Raw genomic sequence first — 17167 nt, 5'->3', positions numbered from 1 at the left:
GCAATCTACGCTCACTGCAACCTCTGCCTCCCATGTTCAAGTGTTTCTCACGCTTCAGCCTCCCAAGTAGCTGGGACTACAGGTGCATGCCACCACACGCAGCTAGTTTTTGTATATTTAGTAGAGACAGGGTTTCACCATGTTGGCCAGCCTGGTCTTGAACTCCTGACCTCAAGTGATCCACCCACCTTGGCCTCCCAAAGTGCTGGGATTACAGGCATGAGCCACTGCACCCGGCCCCTTTTAAATCTCTTATTACCCAACCTTAGCCATGCCAAAAAGGCCAATTAAGCCATGGAGTAGAGAATACAGTGATTTATATCATTCCTGCAACCAGTTTGCACAGAGAGAGAGAAGCCAGAAGTCCCACAACTTTTACCCTTTTACTGGCATGTCAGCCTTCTGGGTTCCCTTCCCCCAAGCCATGGAGCCCTAATGGCCCTGGAGTCCTGTGAAAGGGAAAAAGCTTTTTTCTTTCTCCAGAGTCTGAAGGTCAAAGGAGTCTAGTGATGTAGGATGCACTCCATCCATGAAGTGGGGGGGCCTAATCAGCAGGAATTAGTCATGCTCACCTTTGCTGTGCCCTGACTCCTGCTGCCTTCTGCCTCAGGTCTAGTGTTCCATTCCAGGGATTCAAACCAAAGCTTGGGTCAAAAAGATGCCTCAGGAGAGTGTATGAACCCTTTAAATTAGTCCCAGATGGCCCTCTCCAAATTGCAGCTAGCAACTGGCGGGGGCCACTCCTCTGTTGCCTCCCTATCACAAGCAGGTGAAGCTGTGGGGGAAGGTCCTCCTCAAATAAGGGAGAGAAAGGGAGTCTCGGGAATAGGGGACCTGGCCCAAGGTGACAACTAAGAGGTTGGGCTTTTCCTGAGATGTCCCTCACAGTCATGCTAAGAGGGGAGTGCCTAGCTTGGAGAGAACTGGAAGTCCCACTTGAGTCCAGGAGAACTGAAAGTCCTGCTTGAGTCGAGGAGGAAGTCAATCCTCCTTCCCTTGATCCCCAGAATCACCCAGGGCTCCTGGATGGCACTGGTGGTCTGAATTGCCAAAGCCATGGAAAGGAACCCTGGGACCCATCAGTCCTGCTGCATCATTTGGGAGACCAGCCCTGTATCTGGTGACTGGTGTCTTGGGAACAGTCCTCCCTACAGTGCTCCATATTTACAGCAGTCAACAGGTGCAACTTGGGAGCTCTGCGGTTTTGAGTCTTCAAGGTGGCTATTAGAGCCCCTGCCTTTTTCTTGTGTTTCCTTCTCTTGCGTCTCCTGATCCCTATAGTAAAAGACCAAGGTAGCCACTTTCAGGAGGTCCTCTAAAATACTACCTGGTCCTATGGACTGTTTCTGCAGCTTTCTCTTGATATCAGGGGCTGCCTGAGTAATAAACTCATTCCCTATGACCAGGTGTCACTCTACTGAATCAGAAGATAGAGGGGTGTGTTTTACGAAGACCCCTCTTAGCCTTTGCAGGAAGTCAGTGGGACTCCCATCCAATCCCTGATGTTCCATGGACAGCACAGTGCAATTGAGGCTCAGTTCCAGTCCCTCATAAGCCCTCCAATATGCACACCTGAAGGAATTTCTTCTTCCATCGTCCCATTACTGGGGTCCCATTTAGGGTCCTCAAATGGCACTGCTATTCTTCCAACTGGATAAGCTCTTCCCGTTCCCTGGCCCCATACAAGATGTAAAGCTCATCTCCAAAATTCTCTGCCAGTTGCTGAGAGTGGCCTGCTTTTCAGCAGTGGTCATCGTTTGATTCAAAAGTAACATGGCCATCCTTCCAGGAGAGCTCAAATACTTGGGTTAAGTTCTGGAAATCCTTTTTATATTTTTCAGGGCCATCTGAAAACCTGCCAAGATCCCCCTTAATTTGCCTTAAGTCCTGAAGAGAAAAGGAGACCTGGACCTTAATGGGGCCATATTCACCAGGCATCTGTTGTAGGGGCAGGAGTGAGACTAGGAACAGCTAAAATGATTTCTAGGATGAGGCAAACTTGGAAAAGAACCTGGATAGGGAGGAGCAGAAGGAGTTGATTCCCCTGCTGGAGGTACCTCTGGGATTTGCTTCCCCAGTTCCCTGGGATTGCCCCTTGCAGCCTCTCCTGAGATGACCACTAGGAGGGCTGAATCAATCCTACAATGTTGGCAAAGGTCTGGGTCACCCTGCAAGGCAAAGAAGGCCTGTACATAAAGGACCTTGGACCATTTGCCTTTGTGTTTACAGTAAAGCTTTTTTCCTGAGGCAATGCTTTTTTTCTGTGCCTCAAGGTGCTTGGCTCTAAGTTGGCAATCAAGTAAATTACAAGAACATTTTCACCACAAATTTACATACAGGTATGAAGGCACACTTTGCTTTGTGGTACCCTTAACCTTCTATTTTATACTTGATGACTAAGCCAAATGCTCATTCTACCCAGTAATCTCTGTGGTTTGTAACAACATCCTTAACATTTAAGGATGTTGCTGCCCTATTACAAGCAGGTGAAGCTGTGGAGGGAGGTGTTACAATTTAATATTGTATATAAAAGATAGGAACCATGACAGCCTTGAAAGAAAGCAAGAAATAGATAAACAACAATAAAAAAGACTGGAGGTCCTAGTGCCCACACCCCAATGGGCAGCTGGGAACTACAGTTAGTCCAAGAGCTTTTGGATAACACCAAGGCGTGGCCTCGGCCAGATACCCTCAGTTACCCTAGGACCTCCTTCCAGTCCCATGTGACAGATAGACCTCAGTGAGGGGAAACTGGGTTGGAACAAAGCCAATATTCCCAATACCCGAGGGTGATGGGGGGTTGAAAATGTCCTCCCCAGCAAGCCTGTCCTCCATGTCTTAAGTCTGGCAGCTGTGCTAGTTACTTTTAACTGGCTGACAGAGGCCTGGTATTTTTTCTTCATTTTGACTAGTGTGGGGTTTAAAGACGCTGAAAAAATGGACAGAATTGCTTTTACTTACCCTTCTGCAGATCCTGGACAAGCCCCCAAAACATCATGGGATCTCTGGGGTGTCAATTTTTTCTGGCTAAAAACGTCTGTGGCCATGGTGCCTGAGTTCTTGTCCTGAATCCAGGAAGAATGAGGGACACAGACAAATGAAGGGTAAAGAAGATGAAGAGTTTTATTTAGTGTTAGAACAGCACAGAGGAGGCCAGGTGCAGTGGCTCATGCCTGTAACCCCAGCACTTTGTGAGGCTGAGGCAGGTGGATCACTTGAGGTCAGGCATTCAAGACCAGCCTGGCCAACATGGTGAAACCCTGACTCTACTAATAATACAAAAATTAGCTGGGAGTTGTGGCACACACCTGTAATCCCAGCTACTAGGGTGGCTGAGGCACGAGAATTGCTTGAACCCAGGAGGCAGAGCTGAGATCACACTATTGCACTGCAGCCTGGGTGACACAGTGAGACTGTCTCAAAAAACAAAACAAAACAAAACAAACCAGGTCAGAGGATACCCACAGTGGGTAGCTCCTCTCTATAGGTAGGTCGTCCCATGGAGTATTCAGCTCTCAGCAGAGACGAGGCCCTGAAGAGGGTGGCCCATGGTATCTCTGCCCTCTATCCCCTGGCCATCCTCTGCCCTGCTCTGGCTGAACCCACGGACCTCAGAGGGGAGAAAGTGTGTGCCAGTTGGCCCATGGGCAGCCATGGGCAGGCCTGGAAGAGGCACAAGTCCTCACTCTAGTCCATGGGACTGGCAGCCCAGCTCCCAGCCTTCAGGTCTTCCCTGGCCCAAAGGTGGGGCCTTACTGCGGACCCACCCCCTTCTGCCCAGGAATCAATCTCTCTCCTGCTGCCATTCATGACTCCCAGGGTTGGCCCCAACCCCTGTTCCAAGATTGGAGCAGCCGCCAGTAGTGGAGAGAAGGCAGGCAGACACCCCCGAGCCTGCAGGCATGAGGGAGGGTCCTTCCTGTGTCCCCTGAGGGTACAAGCTGAAGAAAAACCTGGCTCCTGCACCTGGGAGGGTAGCTGCAGCAGCGCCTGGGAAGGTAGATCCTGCTTGCTCCTGGCTCTCCCCCAAGAGCACAGAGAGGCTCAGATCTATAGTTGTGGTTTGGGTGGCTGTCCTGCCCAGGAGGGTGGGGGTCCTGCCTGCTTCATAGAGCAGGAGGCCTAGATCTGCAGCTGCACTTTAGGCAGCTGCAGCAGCACTTTAGGCAGCTGCAGTAGCACCCCAGGAGCTCCCATCCCAACTCAGAAGGGGCAGGCTAACCCCAGCTGCACAGTTGGCATGATGGCAGCAGCCTCTGCCACCACCAGCACTTTGGGAGGCTGAGGCAGGAAGACCATTTGAGCCCAGGAGTAAAAGACTAGCCTGAGCAAGATGGTGAGATCCCATCTCTACAAACATAAAAAAAAAAAAAATTAAAAAATTAAAAATTAGCCAGGCATAGGTACCTGTAGTTGTAGCTTCTTGGGAGGCTGAGATGGGAGGATAGCTTGAGCCCAGGAGTTTGAGGCTGCAGTGAGCAATGATTACACCACTGCACTGCAGCCTAGGTGACAAAGAGAAACCCAGTCTCTTTTTACAAATAATAATAACAGAACTAAAAGAAAAAAATAGATAAATCCAGTATTATAGTTGGTGATTTTAATACTCTTCTTTCAACAACTGATAATTACGTACAAAGTCAGCAAGAATATAGAAGAACTTAACAATATCATCAACCAATCTAACTGACATTTATAGAATACTCCAACAGCAGAATGCTGTCGCTTTTCCAGCTGGAAACCTCTGTGGCCAGTAGTGCCTTTACCCAAGTGTTGCTTGGGCTCGCTGTGCTTGTTCCACCCATTTGGCCCGGCAGGCTGCGCTCTGCTTGTGCTACCGGCCTGGATCCCATGCCTGCCATGGGTGAACCAGGTGTGCAGCAGCAAAGGGTGTGTGAGCACAGGGTCTGGCCACACTGTGCATAGCCAGGCATGCCAGGTGCAGCAGGCAGGCAGCCCCAGGTACCGGCTCCATGCGAGGTTGTGGCTGGACCAGGCATACCACAAGGAGCTTCCACTGCAGGCACCAGGGAATGCAGTGGCACCTGGGAGCATGAAGACACCAGGAACTGCAAAGCCCTAAAGAGGATGTCATAGCCCTGGTTCTAGGAGGCCCTGGGTCTGGGCTCCTCAAAGGGCCACAGCTCTTCTCTTCTTCTAGTCGCCCACAAAGTGGCAAGCAGTAGAGTGGCAGGGGCAGCGGGGGGTGGCAGTCATGTTTCAGCCCTGTTTGTGTTACAGTTCTTTCAGTTCCACCATTCTGTGGGTCCTGAGTTCTTGTCCACATCCAGGAACAATGAGGTACACAGACAACTGGATGGTAGGGCAGAGAGAAGCTTCACTGAGCAACACAACAGCTCTCAGGAGACCAGCAGAGTAGCTCCTTTCCACAGGCAGGTCGATTTGATGTCTCTGTGAGTCTGGCTGAATCTGAGGTTTTTATGGGCTTCAGAAGGGAGGAAGTGCATGCTGATTGGGCCATGGATGGCCCAGAATAAGCATCGTGAGTTCTCATTCTGGGCGATGGACTCCACCCGGAAGTGACAGTCTGGCCCCCAGCCTTCAGGCTGTCCTGGCTTGAAGGCAGGACTTCACTGGACCTGCACCTTTCTGCCCAGGAGCCTGCCTCCTGCCACCATCTATAATGTCATCCATGAGACCCAAGCTGTTCCTGCTGAGGGGCACTTGCAGGCCCCTGCCAAGCCACCCTTGGCTCCCCCTCAGCCTCTCTCTCATGTTTGTCAGTGTCCAAGGTTTGTAGGGGGCCAAGATGGCAGGGGGCTGGTGTGTCAGCACTACCAGGAGGGTGCGCACACATGGCCAGGTCACAACAGTGATGGGCTTGGCCTCAACTCTGCTTCAAAAACAGAGTGGGAAGAGGTTATGCAATGGGAGCAGGCACTTCTGAGCCTGTGGGGGCAGTGAGGCTTCGCTGGCCCCTAAGAGCATAGGGATGCCTGGATCCACAGCTGTAGCTGTGCTGCTGTAGCTGTACCCAGGAGGGTGGGGACCTGCCAACTTGGAAGCGGGCAGGGCTCCTGCCTGCTCCTGGCTCTCCCTGGTTCCATGGAGCATGCAGCCCCCACCACACCTCCCCGGCTGCAGCTGGTGTCTTCGCAGTGACCACTCCAGATGGGCCACCACTGCCATCAGTAGGTTCCCACTCCTGGCAAAAACTGGAACACATTGTGCTCAGGATATTCCTGCCCCTGCTCACAGTACTCAGTGGGAAAGACACGTCTGGCTTTTCCTGGGTCTGCTGTCTTAACATCTGCAGAACAGAGGCCATGGTATCACCTGGCATGCTCCTCCTTATGCCACTGAAATTCCAGAATCCTTGGAGCTGGTGTGTATGGGACTGTGTGGCTTTCACATATCCCACCCTGTATAGCCAAATCTGCAGGGCCTGGCATCCAATTTAGTAGTCAGCCTGCTCCAGGGCTTTCCTTAGTGCCGGGCCCATTAGATTCTGGGTAGAGAGGACATATGGAAGAAACCAGGCAGGAACTTTGGAAGCCAGGTCTGGTAGAACCAGGGGTCTGCAAATACGAAGCAAGGGACATCAGGGCCTTAGTTTGGGTTCCATATGAAATGGCAGCCAGAGTGTGTGCAACACATAGCAGTAAATGATCAGCTGAAGTGGGAGCTAGAAAACAGAGACCGTTTCACTCGCCCATTACCTCCAGGCTTGGGCTCATTTTAGGTTAGAGCCCAATTACATGGGAAATGGTACCCTACTGATCTTATTTGACTTCTCCTATTCCCAGGTCACCAGGGCCTTCCTCTGCTTCACTTTCTACTTAAATATTTGAGAGCCCCGAACTACCAGAGGCCAGTCAGTGAGAGGTAGGCTTTCCTGGGTAGGTTGTTCCAGTCCCAGTTCTCTGTCTCATGAGAGGGGACAGTTGCTTGTCTCTAAGGTCAATAAGGGACACAATTTTGGCAAACATTTGCCTATTTGTCCTGTGGTGTTCTGCTCAGATCTCCCTTCAGGAGAACACAGAGTGAATATTCTACTTGGCTGACAGACTTAGGTTTCCACTCCTTAGGATGTTCTGCAGTGATCGCAGCAGCATCCCTCTCTACAGGTTGCTCTGAGACAATGACTGGTGGACAGTGCTAGAGCCCGGCCAAGTTTGCCAGACATGGGACTCCTCAGTCATGTAATCTTCACTCTGGGGCTCTGTATCAACTTGGCCAAGATTTTCTGAGTAGCACTGTAATTTTTCTTTCTCCCTTTCATACATGTATGACCGTCATCATGATCTATAGGTTCTCTCAATCTATACCTGAACTGATACATACTTACTAATCAGAGCTTGTTCAGGAGTCAGAAATGCCGCAAAAGCAGTATCTACCTCTTGCTCCCACATTTCCCAGTCTAATCTAAGACAGAGATCCAGAATAAGGAGAAATCAGATGGCTGTGACTCAAATATGTAAGAAATAGCTTTTGACTCCTCTTCTCATTTAAAAATTTAAAAATTTCCAAAGGGTAAATAAATGGAAAAGGATAAAAACACCTCTTGAGCCTAATATGTAGTAAATTTTCTATCTGATAAATACTGGTAGAAGAAACTGGGGCTGGAAATTTCAAAGAGTGATGGAAGGTCAGGGTCCAGTTCTGGGCATTTCTTAAAAAGGCAGCCACGGCCGGATGCGGTGGTTCATGCCTGTAATCTCATCACTTTGGGAGGCCGAGGTGGGAGGATCACTTGAGGTCAGGAGTTCCAGACCAGCCTGGCCAACATGATGAACCCCCATCTTTACTAAAAATACAAAAATTAGCCAGGTGTGATGGTGCATGCTTGTAATCCCAGCTACTCAGGAGGCTGAGGCAGGAGAATTGCTTGAACCCAGGGGCCAGAGGTTGCAGTGAACTGATACTGCGTCACTGCACTCCAGCCTGAGCGACAGGGCGAGATTCCATCACAGGAGGAAAAAAAAAAAAAAAAAAGGCAGCCGCTAGGCCGAGCATGGTGGCTCACGCTTATAATCCCAGCACTTTCGGAGGCCAAGGCAGGCAGATCACCTGCGGTCAGGAGTTTAAGAGCAGCCTGGCCAACATGGTGAAATCCTGTCTCTACTAAAAACACAAAAAATTTGCTGGGTGTGGTGGCTCGTACCTGTAATTCCAGCTACTTGGGAGGCTAAGGCAAGAGAATCACTTGAACCTGGGAGGCAGAGGCTGCAGTGAGCTAAGATCACACTGCCACACTCCAGCCTGGGCGACAGAGTGAGACTTCATCTCAAAAAAAAAAAAAAAAAAAGGCAGACACTGGGGACAGCAGGACACAGCAAAGGAGCAGCACAGCCCGGATCATGGGGGGGACAACAGAGCAGCCCTGCTGGAAGGAAGCAGTGCTCAGGCTGGGAGGTGGAGAAAGGCTCAGGATGAAGAAACAGCAAGACTGGCCAGAGCTAGAAAGTGTCTAGCCCTTGGAAACTTCAATTACCATGGAAATAGCTTCACTCCTGCTTTTAGAGGCTATGAGAGATCCTCATCTGTTCAGGAAAAAATAAAAATAAAAAGTCAAAGCAACAGGACAATCCAAATCCATCCTTTACTTAGGAGCCTTCCTGAGCTGAATGGCTATTTTCTGAATCTCACCTTCGCCCTACCTCAGCTGGAAGCACAGGGAGCAAGAAAGCTGACATTTCCAAGAATAGGTAAGAACATAATATTTGCAGTATGTATCCATCCTTTTCCTGCCTAGATTTTGTCCTTTTCTATGTCCCATGCCAACAAGTTGGCTTCTTTTCCTTTGTGGCTCCTCCTTCTTCCTGCTGTATACTCTTGTCACCCTAAGAATTTACCCTAAAGGATCTAGAGGTAAAAATGCTTTTCTATGTCTTCTGCAGGGAAAGCAGAAGAAAAGGGAAGGTTGTTGGTTTTTTTTGTTTTTTTTTTTGAAACAGAGTCTCGCTTGCTCTGTCGCCCAGACATATGCACTGGCGTGACCTCGGCTCACTGCAACCTCTGCCTCCTGGGTTCAGGCGATTCTCCTGCCTCAGCCACCTGAGTAGCTGGGATTACAGGTGCGTGCCACCATGGCTGGCTAATTTTTGTATTTTTAGTGGAGACGGGGTTTCGCCATGTTGTCCAGGCTGGTCTCAAACTCCTGACCTCAAGTGATCCGCCCGTCTCAGCCTCCCAAAGTGCTGGGACAACAGGCTTGAGTCACTGTGACGGTCTGCTGTTCTCTTTTTACCCTAAAATTTTTAAGTTCTTCTTTCAAGAGCACAGCAGGGGGCCGGGCGCGGTGGCTCAAGCCTGTAATCCCAGCACTTTGGGAGGCCGAGACGGGCGAATCACGAGGTCAGGAGATCGAGACCACCCTGGTTAACACCGTGAAACCCCGTCTCTACTAAAACAAATACAAAAAAAAACTAGCCGGGCGTGTTGGTGGGTGCCTGTAGTCCCAGCTACTCGGGAGGCTGAGGCAGGAGAATGGCGCAAACCTGGGAGGCGGAGTTTGCAGTGAGCTGAGATCCGGCCACTGCACTCCAGCCTGGGCGACAGAGTGAGACACCGTCTCAAAAAAAAAAAAAAGAACACAGCAGGGGAAGGGCTGGGGAACTTAGATATACTGACAAGTCAGACTGAGATCAGAACTTCTACTCTTACATATTTAATACCAAACATGAAGCAAACACATTCATCATCTAGAGTACTATATTCCAGCCCTATCTCAAATGCAGGAATGGGGCTCTATCTGGTATCTAGAGGATGATCAGAGGAAAGAAAATGAGGACAGAGGCATCTGGTATCTTCTAAAAGTGGTACAAAACCTGTCATGCCATAAAGCTCTCTATCTGATGCTGTGGCCTGCCTCCAAGAGAAAGCCAAACGGAACAGACCAATAAGAGGGGTCCAGGGTGCTTTCTCTATTTCATTCTCTCCTCTTACTTGCTAAGGAGCTCTAATAATCAAAAGAAATGGTTCCTAGAAGAAAAGGAATAAATCTCCAGAGAGCTGCTGGGGCATACTGATAAAAACTGGGAGAAACGAAGACTGATAGCAGAGAAGTCCAATACTGCTGCTGAAGTTTGTCAGCCTAAATCTGTGGAAGAGCCCAGGATTGTACTGCTCTGTCCGGTAAGAGGAGTGTCTGGGTCCTGTATGACCCTTCCAACTCTGACTTAAATGTACCATCTAAAAACGTGTCTATCTCTACCCCTAGGCTTCTTAGCTCTTCAGTCATCCTCATCATCCTCAATCTGAAATCGTTTCTTCTTTTGGATTCTTGGAGCTGCCAACTCTGGTGCTGTGGGAACAACAGGGGTGAGAGAGAGAGAGAATATCTAAATATGTTAAGGGGTAAGGAGGTGGTAGAGTTTGTCTTCAGGATTAGAGAAGAAAAAGAAGGTCCATCCAATTCCCTACCTCTGTTTCTGCCCTCATCTTCTTCCTGTTCCTCGTCACTGTCCAGCAACTGTCGCTTCTTGGGTGCTGTCTTCAGCTGCTCTTTACCAACAGTGTCTTCCTCTGCAATGACCATAAATAACGACACAAAATGAGGAACTCAGTCCTCATATTCTCAATACCTTTCCTGCCCTCTAGACCAACATGGCTGACACGTTAATACTCAGAAGATGGCTGTCGCACTATTACCCTCTGGGGACGCCAGGCCTTTCTTCTTGTGGGTTAGCAAGAGGGCCCTCAGGGCTTGTGCTCGGTGCTCTTTACGGTGCTCATCAGAGCCTTCCTCTCCAGGGACTTCAGGCTGTAGCTCTGGCTGCAGCTTCTGTTCCTCCTCCGGTTGATTCAAAGAAGCTGCTACCCTCCGGAGCTGGGTAGGACTCAGCTTGGCTGGAATTCGCCAGAAGGTTTCCTACAGGGGCCAAGAAGTTGAAAAGGAAAAGGACCAGCCTCTTGTTCCCCAGTTTGACATTCATTGAATATATATGACCCAACATTGGTGAAGATCCACAAGGGTTGTGAACTCTACTTAATGCTTATTTATCCAATATATAACCAATGCCTACCACAGTGCCTGCTACATTAGGAGGTTCCCAGTAAGTACAGGTTTTTTCGGTTGTTCTTTTTTTTTTTAAATGAGAAGGGGTCTGCCTCTGTCACTCGGGCTGAAGTGCAGTGGCACAAGTATGGTCCACTGTAGTCTCGATTTCTTGGGCTCAAGCTATCCTCCCGCCTCAGCCTCTCAAGTAGCTAGGACCACAGGGGTGCCATGATGCCACCATGATGCCCAACTGCTTCATAATTTTTTGTAGAGACAGGGTCTTGCTGTGTTGTCCAGGCCAGTCTCAAACGATCCTCCCACCTCAGCCTCCCAAAGTGCTGGGATTACAGGCATGAGCCATTGTACCTGGCTATAGTTGCTAATTGAATAAATAAATAAATAAATCCTGGGGATGTAAAGGTGAATCGGGTATGATTCTTGCTCTCAAATAACTCAAATCCAACGGGAAAAATAACAAATGTGCCGTAATATCACAGGATTTTTTTTTTGTTTTTGAAGCAGAATCTCACTCTGTCACCCAGGCTGGAGTACCATGGCAAAGCGATAAAAGCTGACTGCAACCTCACCCTCCTGGGTTCAAGCAATTCTCCTGCCTCAGCCTCCCAAGTAGTTGGGACTACAGGCGCCTACCACCACACCAGGCTAAGTTTTGTATTTTTAGTAGAGACAGGGTTTTGCCATGTTGGCCAGGCTGGTCTTGAACTCCTGACCTCAGGTAATCTGCCTGCCTCGGCCTCCCAAAGTGCTGGGGTTACAGGCGTGAGCCACCGTACCTGGCAGATTCCACAGGACTGAGGTTGCATCAGGGGAATGAACAAATCACAACTGCAAAAGTGATTATTTTTACTTCAGGGGTTGAAAGAATGACAGGGACTGCTTCTCTGACAGGGTGACAACTGAGCAGACTCTTGACTGTGTAGAGGTCCATCAGTAAGACAGATGGAGTGTGTGTGTCACCTTGTGTGCACGGTTGCAGTCTTCCAATAGAGGGACTGGCATGCTTAGCCATTTGGAGGCATGAAAAAGCCTCCCAGGGTGACGATGATGTAAAGTTGGTGTGTGAGTGGTGTGGCTGTGAGGCTGCAAAGGTTGGCCAAGGATGGGCATGCCATTTGGAGTTTGTGGATTCTGTCCTGCAAGCAGTAAGGAATCATCAAGGGTCTGGACAGGGGACTTGACCCTCCATATCCAGAAGTTCTGAATCTGTGGATTCAAAACACTGTAAATTGACAATATTAAAAAAAAATTAACTATAAAAAATAATATAACATTACACAATAATACACAGCCTGGGCAACATGGCATAACCCCATCTCTACAAAAAATACAAAAAGTTAGCTGGGAGTGGTGACATAGGCCTGTAGTCCCAGCTGCTCAGGAGGCTGAGGTGGGAGGATCACCTGAGCCTGGGAGGTTGAGGCAAAAGTGAGCCAAGACTACTGAGTCACTGCACTCCAGCCTGGGCAATGGAGTGAGACTCTGTCTGTCTGTCTCTCTCTCTCTCTCTGTGTGTGTGTGTGTGTGTGTGTGTGTATATATTTAAAATACAGTATAACAATTATTTACCTAACATTTACATTGTATAGGTATTACATGTAATCTAGAATGACTTAAAGTATACAGGAGGATGTAACTAGGTTATTCACAAATACTACAAAAAGGGACTTGAGCATCTGTAGATTTTGGTATCTGTGGGCAGGGGGTCCTGGAACCAATCCCCCCTCAGATTCCCGCTAAGATACTAAGGGACAACTGTAATCAAAACTATATTTTAAAAAGATAAATCTGGGGGCAGTCTGGAAGATGGATTTGGGGGAAGGGGAGATTAGAGAGAGGAAAAGAAGACTAGCAGAATGGTTGCTGCAGGAATCCTGGTCAGAGATGACAAGGCAATGAGGAGGATCGAGATGACAATGAGGATGATAAGGAAGACCACCACGACAGTGAGGAGGACCATGATGGTGACTACAGTGAGGAGGAGGAGGAGGAGATGTATTTGGAAATAGGACTAACACGCCTTGGGTGACACTATAACTGGCATATTTACCTGCTCAGAGGCAGGGGGCCGAACCCCTAGCTTGAGCAACAGCTGCTGAAACTGTTCATTCTCCATGGCTTCCTCATTTTCCTCTGTGAGTGGCACCAATGGAACTGCCTGGGAGCAGCCTAAGACAGGGTCAAGGGTCATATGGTGAAGATATAAGAGAAGAACTGGTCCTCCATCCCATGACCAGGTAGGTCACCAATAGCCTCCAGGGCTCTCCTAAAAGTGTCATCTGACTCACCATCCTCTTCCCGATCATCTGCTGCTCGGATCAGGCAGTGCTGGAGCCACAGCAGCGGGGTAGAAAAGCCTAAGGAAATGAGGGAAACTTACATTTGACCCTACTCCCAAGCCCTCCACCTGAGACACCTGTCCCAGCCAAAGTCCTCACCTTCCTGATGCAGGCTTTGACCAAGGTTTTCAGTTGAAAGGACTAAGCTACCCTGGACTTCTTCTGCTTCTGAGCTCCCTTCTTCATCCTCCTCGCTGTCTTCCTCAGGCAGGTTTTCCTCTTCTTCCAGATCTTCCTGGCAAAAATCTTTCAGGGACTCCGCTTCATTTGGCTAAAATTCATTGGGGGTTGGGGGAATGAAAATGAAGGCAACACAAGGAACTTAGTGGAGTCTCCTGGTTCCTGACCCCTCCTCGCACCACACCCGCTCTCTGAGAAGGACCTGGTCAGAACAGCCTCAGGCAGGAAGAGTTTGGGTGGACTGCTCCTTAGGAGCATTTCAAGGGGAGCGGGCCCATGCCAGCAGAGCCAGGGTCAGACTGTTACCAAGATGGAGGATGCCAACTTTTTCCGCCGTTTCTTGTAGAGCTCCCGCCGCTCAGCCACCAGCCCCAGAGCCAAGAGTTTATCCACTATTCGGGCCCGTGAGCGTTTGGCTGTGATATTCTTCATGATATGACCCAGGACATCTATAAAAAGCGAGCATGTGAATACCCAAGGGCAACAGGGGAAAGAGATGAGTAAAATAAATCAGAGGTCTCTGGAAAGAGGGTAGCTCAATTCACCCAAAAATGACCCTTACAAATATAGTAAGTGAACAGAAGGGATGGGAGAATCTTTCCTTGGGAATAAAAGGCAGCCCCGAAAGAAATGGATAGCTTGGCTTTCATCTCAAAGGTCCCCTGAGTACCACCTCACTCACCATCGGAGTCCCGGAATTCCTCAAAAAGCCGCTGCAGCTCCAACTCCTGATCCCCCGTCCACAGTACAATATGGGTTCCTTTCCTGATTAGGAAGGTGTCAGTGGAAGAGGAAGCCCAGGAAGTGAACACGCGTCCCTATCCCAATAGCCTCCACAGCATGCGCCTCTCTACCTTTGGAAGTCTTTGACACTGTCAGCCAGTCCCAGCTGTACCAGATGGTGGATGATCTGCTTGCGTGTTCGAGGAACAGTATTCAGGTGGGCCAAGATGGCTTCCACCACATCCTGCCCTGGCATGGGGAATGACTGAGGCAGTAAAGAAGGTCCCGCAGCTCAGGCTGCCCTCCTCACAAACTTTCCAGATCTCAAGGCCTCTCACCTTCCACGTCCTTATGGGCGAGGTACAGCTCCCGAAGATGAGCTTCTTCTTCGGGGCTCCATGTAGGCGCTCTGCGACTCGAAGACCTGATTGGTGAAAGGAGAAAGGGAGCATATAGGTTCTTGGCCCAAAAAGAGGAGACCAAAGGCCTTCTCTGATCAGTTCTGAAAGGAACAGGAAGGATGAGGCAGGTAACTGAAAGAGGCCAGCCGAGAGAGGCCTACAGTGTGCCTCCTTCCCCTCACTTTCCTTCCACGTAAGAACCTAAAAGTCAAACTAAGAGATTTTCCAGGTTGGGCCAGTGGAACCCTGACCATTCTGACTCCAGGGACTGAGAATATTATGGGAAAAAGAGACTAAGTGTGAAAGGAGAGGGGCTGAGACACTAAGGGAAAGAAGACAAACATTTCTACAAATCTTCATGGTTTCCCAGCACGTTTTGGGAGAGGTCGCACATGGACTCTCTCCAGGCAACCACCCAGCTCCCAACAGTGACCACCTCTACGGAGGCTGGTGACGGAGAAGGAAACTAGATACACAGTAGACTTAGGCTCCAGTCCCTGCTCCTCTCTTGGATAACCTTAGGTAAAGCATTTCACCTCCTGAGCCTGTTTTCTCACCCATGACAGGGAAAGAAACGGTAGGCTAAATGACATGCAAGCTCTTACAGCTCTGACATTCTGTGACTCTGCATCAAACTTCCCCTACCCCCACCCATCCTTTGCCAACTTCAAGCTCACCTGTCATCCAGGGAGCCATAGCCCTCAGTCATCTCTCGAACCACAGCTGTGTTCTTCCAGAACAACAGCTCCACAAAGGCTTTTTGGTTGACTGCGGCCAGTGCAAAGAATTTGCCCAGGATGTATTTGGCAAAAGTCACTAGCTCCTGTAGGAGAAGGAGGTTACTATGAGGCCTCTGGTCCAATGCAGACCCGAACCTGGCCCTCTAGGTCTTTTCTCTACAGCTGTTCCCAGCTGCCCCCTTCTCACTCACTCTCTTCTGTCCTTCTCCATGCAGCTCCCTCAACCTGCCTGTCTACTTTCTCATTGTTTTCCCATCTCCCAGCCCTTGACACTTCTCAGCACCTTCTATCTCCTGAAGATTATTTATTTACCTGAGGGTTCCCATACCCTTCTAGACCCCCATTCCTTGTTATCCCCTCACTTTGTAGGCTCCAGCAGCAGGGTCACTGAGCAGACGATTGAAGAGGCAGAAGACTGACAGCTGAAAAAGTAGCGCTTCCATTTTGAGGTCATGGGCCAGCCGGTGCAGCATCTTCACAATGCAATGGTTAGTGTGAGCACTATTCTGCTGGTAGCTCCGCAGCAGTAGCACATAGGCTCGAATGACAGTTGAACATGCAAAGCTGCACCAAAACAAGGAGGGAGAGGATGTCAGCATAAGGAAGACATAGCTCATCCTCACAGCTGCAAAATCGCCACTCTAAGACCAACTCAGGCCTCTCAGCCCGCACCGTTTCAAGTAGTCCAGAAAATTAAATTCTTTCTCCGACACCTGGACCACTTGCAACTCCTCCTCCTCCTCCTCCTCCTCTTCCTCTTCTTCTTCCTCTGCCCCACGTTCCTCTGGGCCCCGCTGCCCTATAGACAGAGGGAGGATTACTGAGTCTCTGTTATGTTGGTGCTAGAAAAGAGCTGGAAGGAGACAGATGTGAAGGGCGGAGACTTACGGGGAAGTGGAGCAGAGAGGATTTGTTTCAGCAACTGGATCTCTTCCTCTGGAGAAATGTCTTGAGAGCCAAACACATCTCCTTCAGGCCACACCTCCCTGGAGCACAGACAGAAAAAAGGCTTTACCCAGGGGAAATCTGGCTTTAAATGTGTAATTTGAAGTAGAAGAAGGAATTTAGACTTATTTCTTTTGTTGGCCAGAAAGAAAATGCAAACTGTTACCTCAAAGGAAACAAAGACCCCAGGGAAAATTTTCCTTATAAGCCACAACTCAATAAAAATCAGGTAAGAACAAAATGCAAACAATCTAAATGTTTGACACCTGGTTGAACAAATGTACATATTCACACAATGGATTTTTTTTTTTTTTTTGAGACAGAGTCTCGCTCTGTGGCCCAGGATGGAGTACAGTGGCACGATCTTGGCTCATTGCAAGCTCCGCCTCCCAGGTTCACGCCATTCTCCTGCCTCAGCCTCCCAAGTAGCTGGGACTACAGGCAACCGGCACCTCGCCCAGCTAATTTTTTGTATTTTTAGTAGAGATGGGGTTTCACCGTGTTAGCCAGGGTGGTCTCGATCTCCTGACCTCATGATCCGCCCGCCTTGGCCTCCCAAAGTGGTGGGATTACAGGTGTGAGCCACCACGCCCGGCCCACACAATGGTGTTTTAAAGCCATCAACAATTACAGAAACATATCTGATGAGAAATAATGCTCACAATATACTGAGAAGTGAAAAATTACTATAAATCAGCATGTACAGTATTTCATTTTTGTAAAACAAGGTATATATGACATTTTTACATGTAACGGAGGAAAAAAACCTCTGCATGGTTACTCATCAAAATGTTAATGATGCTTATCTTTGGCTAGTAGAATTAAAGTAAGTCTTCCCTTAATGTCTTCAATAGGTTC

The 17167-nt window shown here is 49.1% G+C and overlaps 1 protein-coding gene across 4 annotated transcripts in view; it reads right to left on the bottom strand.

The window, feature by feature from the left end:
• Positions 1 to 9610: 9610 nt before the first annotated feature.
• TIMELESS (timeless circadian regulator) overlaps positions 9611 to 17167 on the bottom strand; it is a 32416-nt gene continuing 24859 nt past the window's right edge. For all 4 annotated transcript variants that reach the window (XM_033221670.1, XM_033221671.1, XM_033221672.1 and 1 more), the window contains exons 16-29: positions 16253 to 16350; positions 16037 to 16163; positions 15727 to 15928; positions 15302 to 15447; positions 14562 to 14647; positions 14355 to 14472; positions 14183 to 14265; positions 13807 to 13949; positions 13420 to 13591; positions 13270 to 13338; positions 13032 to 13150; positions 10615 to 10834; positions 10387 to 10488; positions 9611 to 10267 (exon numbers count right to left, since the gene is read on the bottom strand). In XM_033221670.1, coding sequence (XP_033077561.1) covers positions 10197 to 10267; positions 10387 to 10488; positions 10615 to 10834; positions 13032 to 13150; positions 13270 to 13338; positions 13420 to 13591; positions 13807 to 13949; positions 14183 to 14265; positions 14355 to 14472; positions 14562 to 14647; positions 15302 to 15447; positions 15727 to 15928; positions 16037 to 16163; positions 16253 to 16350 — 1756 coding nt within the window. In that variant the 3' untranslated portion in view covers positions 9611 to 10196. The remainder of the gene's footprint in view (positions 10268 to 10386; positions 10489 to 10614; positions 10835 to 13031; positions 13151 to 13269; positions 13339 to 13419; positions 13592 to 13806; positions 13950 to 14182; positions 14266 to 14354; positions 14473 to 14561; positions 14648 to 15301; positions 15448 to 15726; positions 15929 to 16036; positions 16164 to 16252; positions 16351 to 17167) is intronic.

Source organism: Trachypithecus francoisi, unplaced genomic scaffold, assembly GCF_009764315.1.
Source record: "Trachypithecus francoisi isolate TF-2019V2 unplaced genomic scaffold, Tfra_2.0 Lachesis_group11, whole genome shotgun sequence".
Taxonomy (NCBI): domain Eukaryota; kingdom Metazoa; phylum Chordata; class Mammalia; order Primates; family Cercopithecidae; genus Trachypithecus; species Trachypithecus francoisi.
The sequence above is the reverse complement of the archived record's forward strand: the minus strand, read 5'-3'. Positions and strand labels throughout refer to the sequence as shown.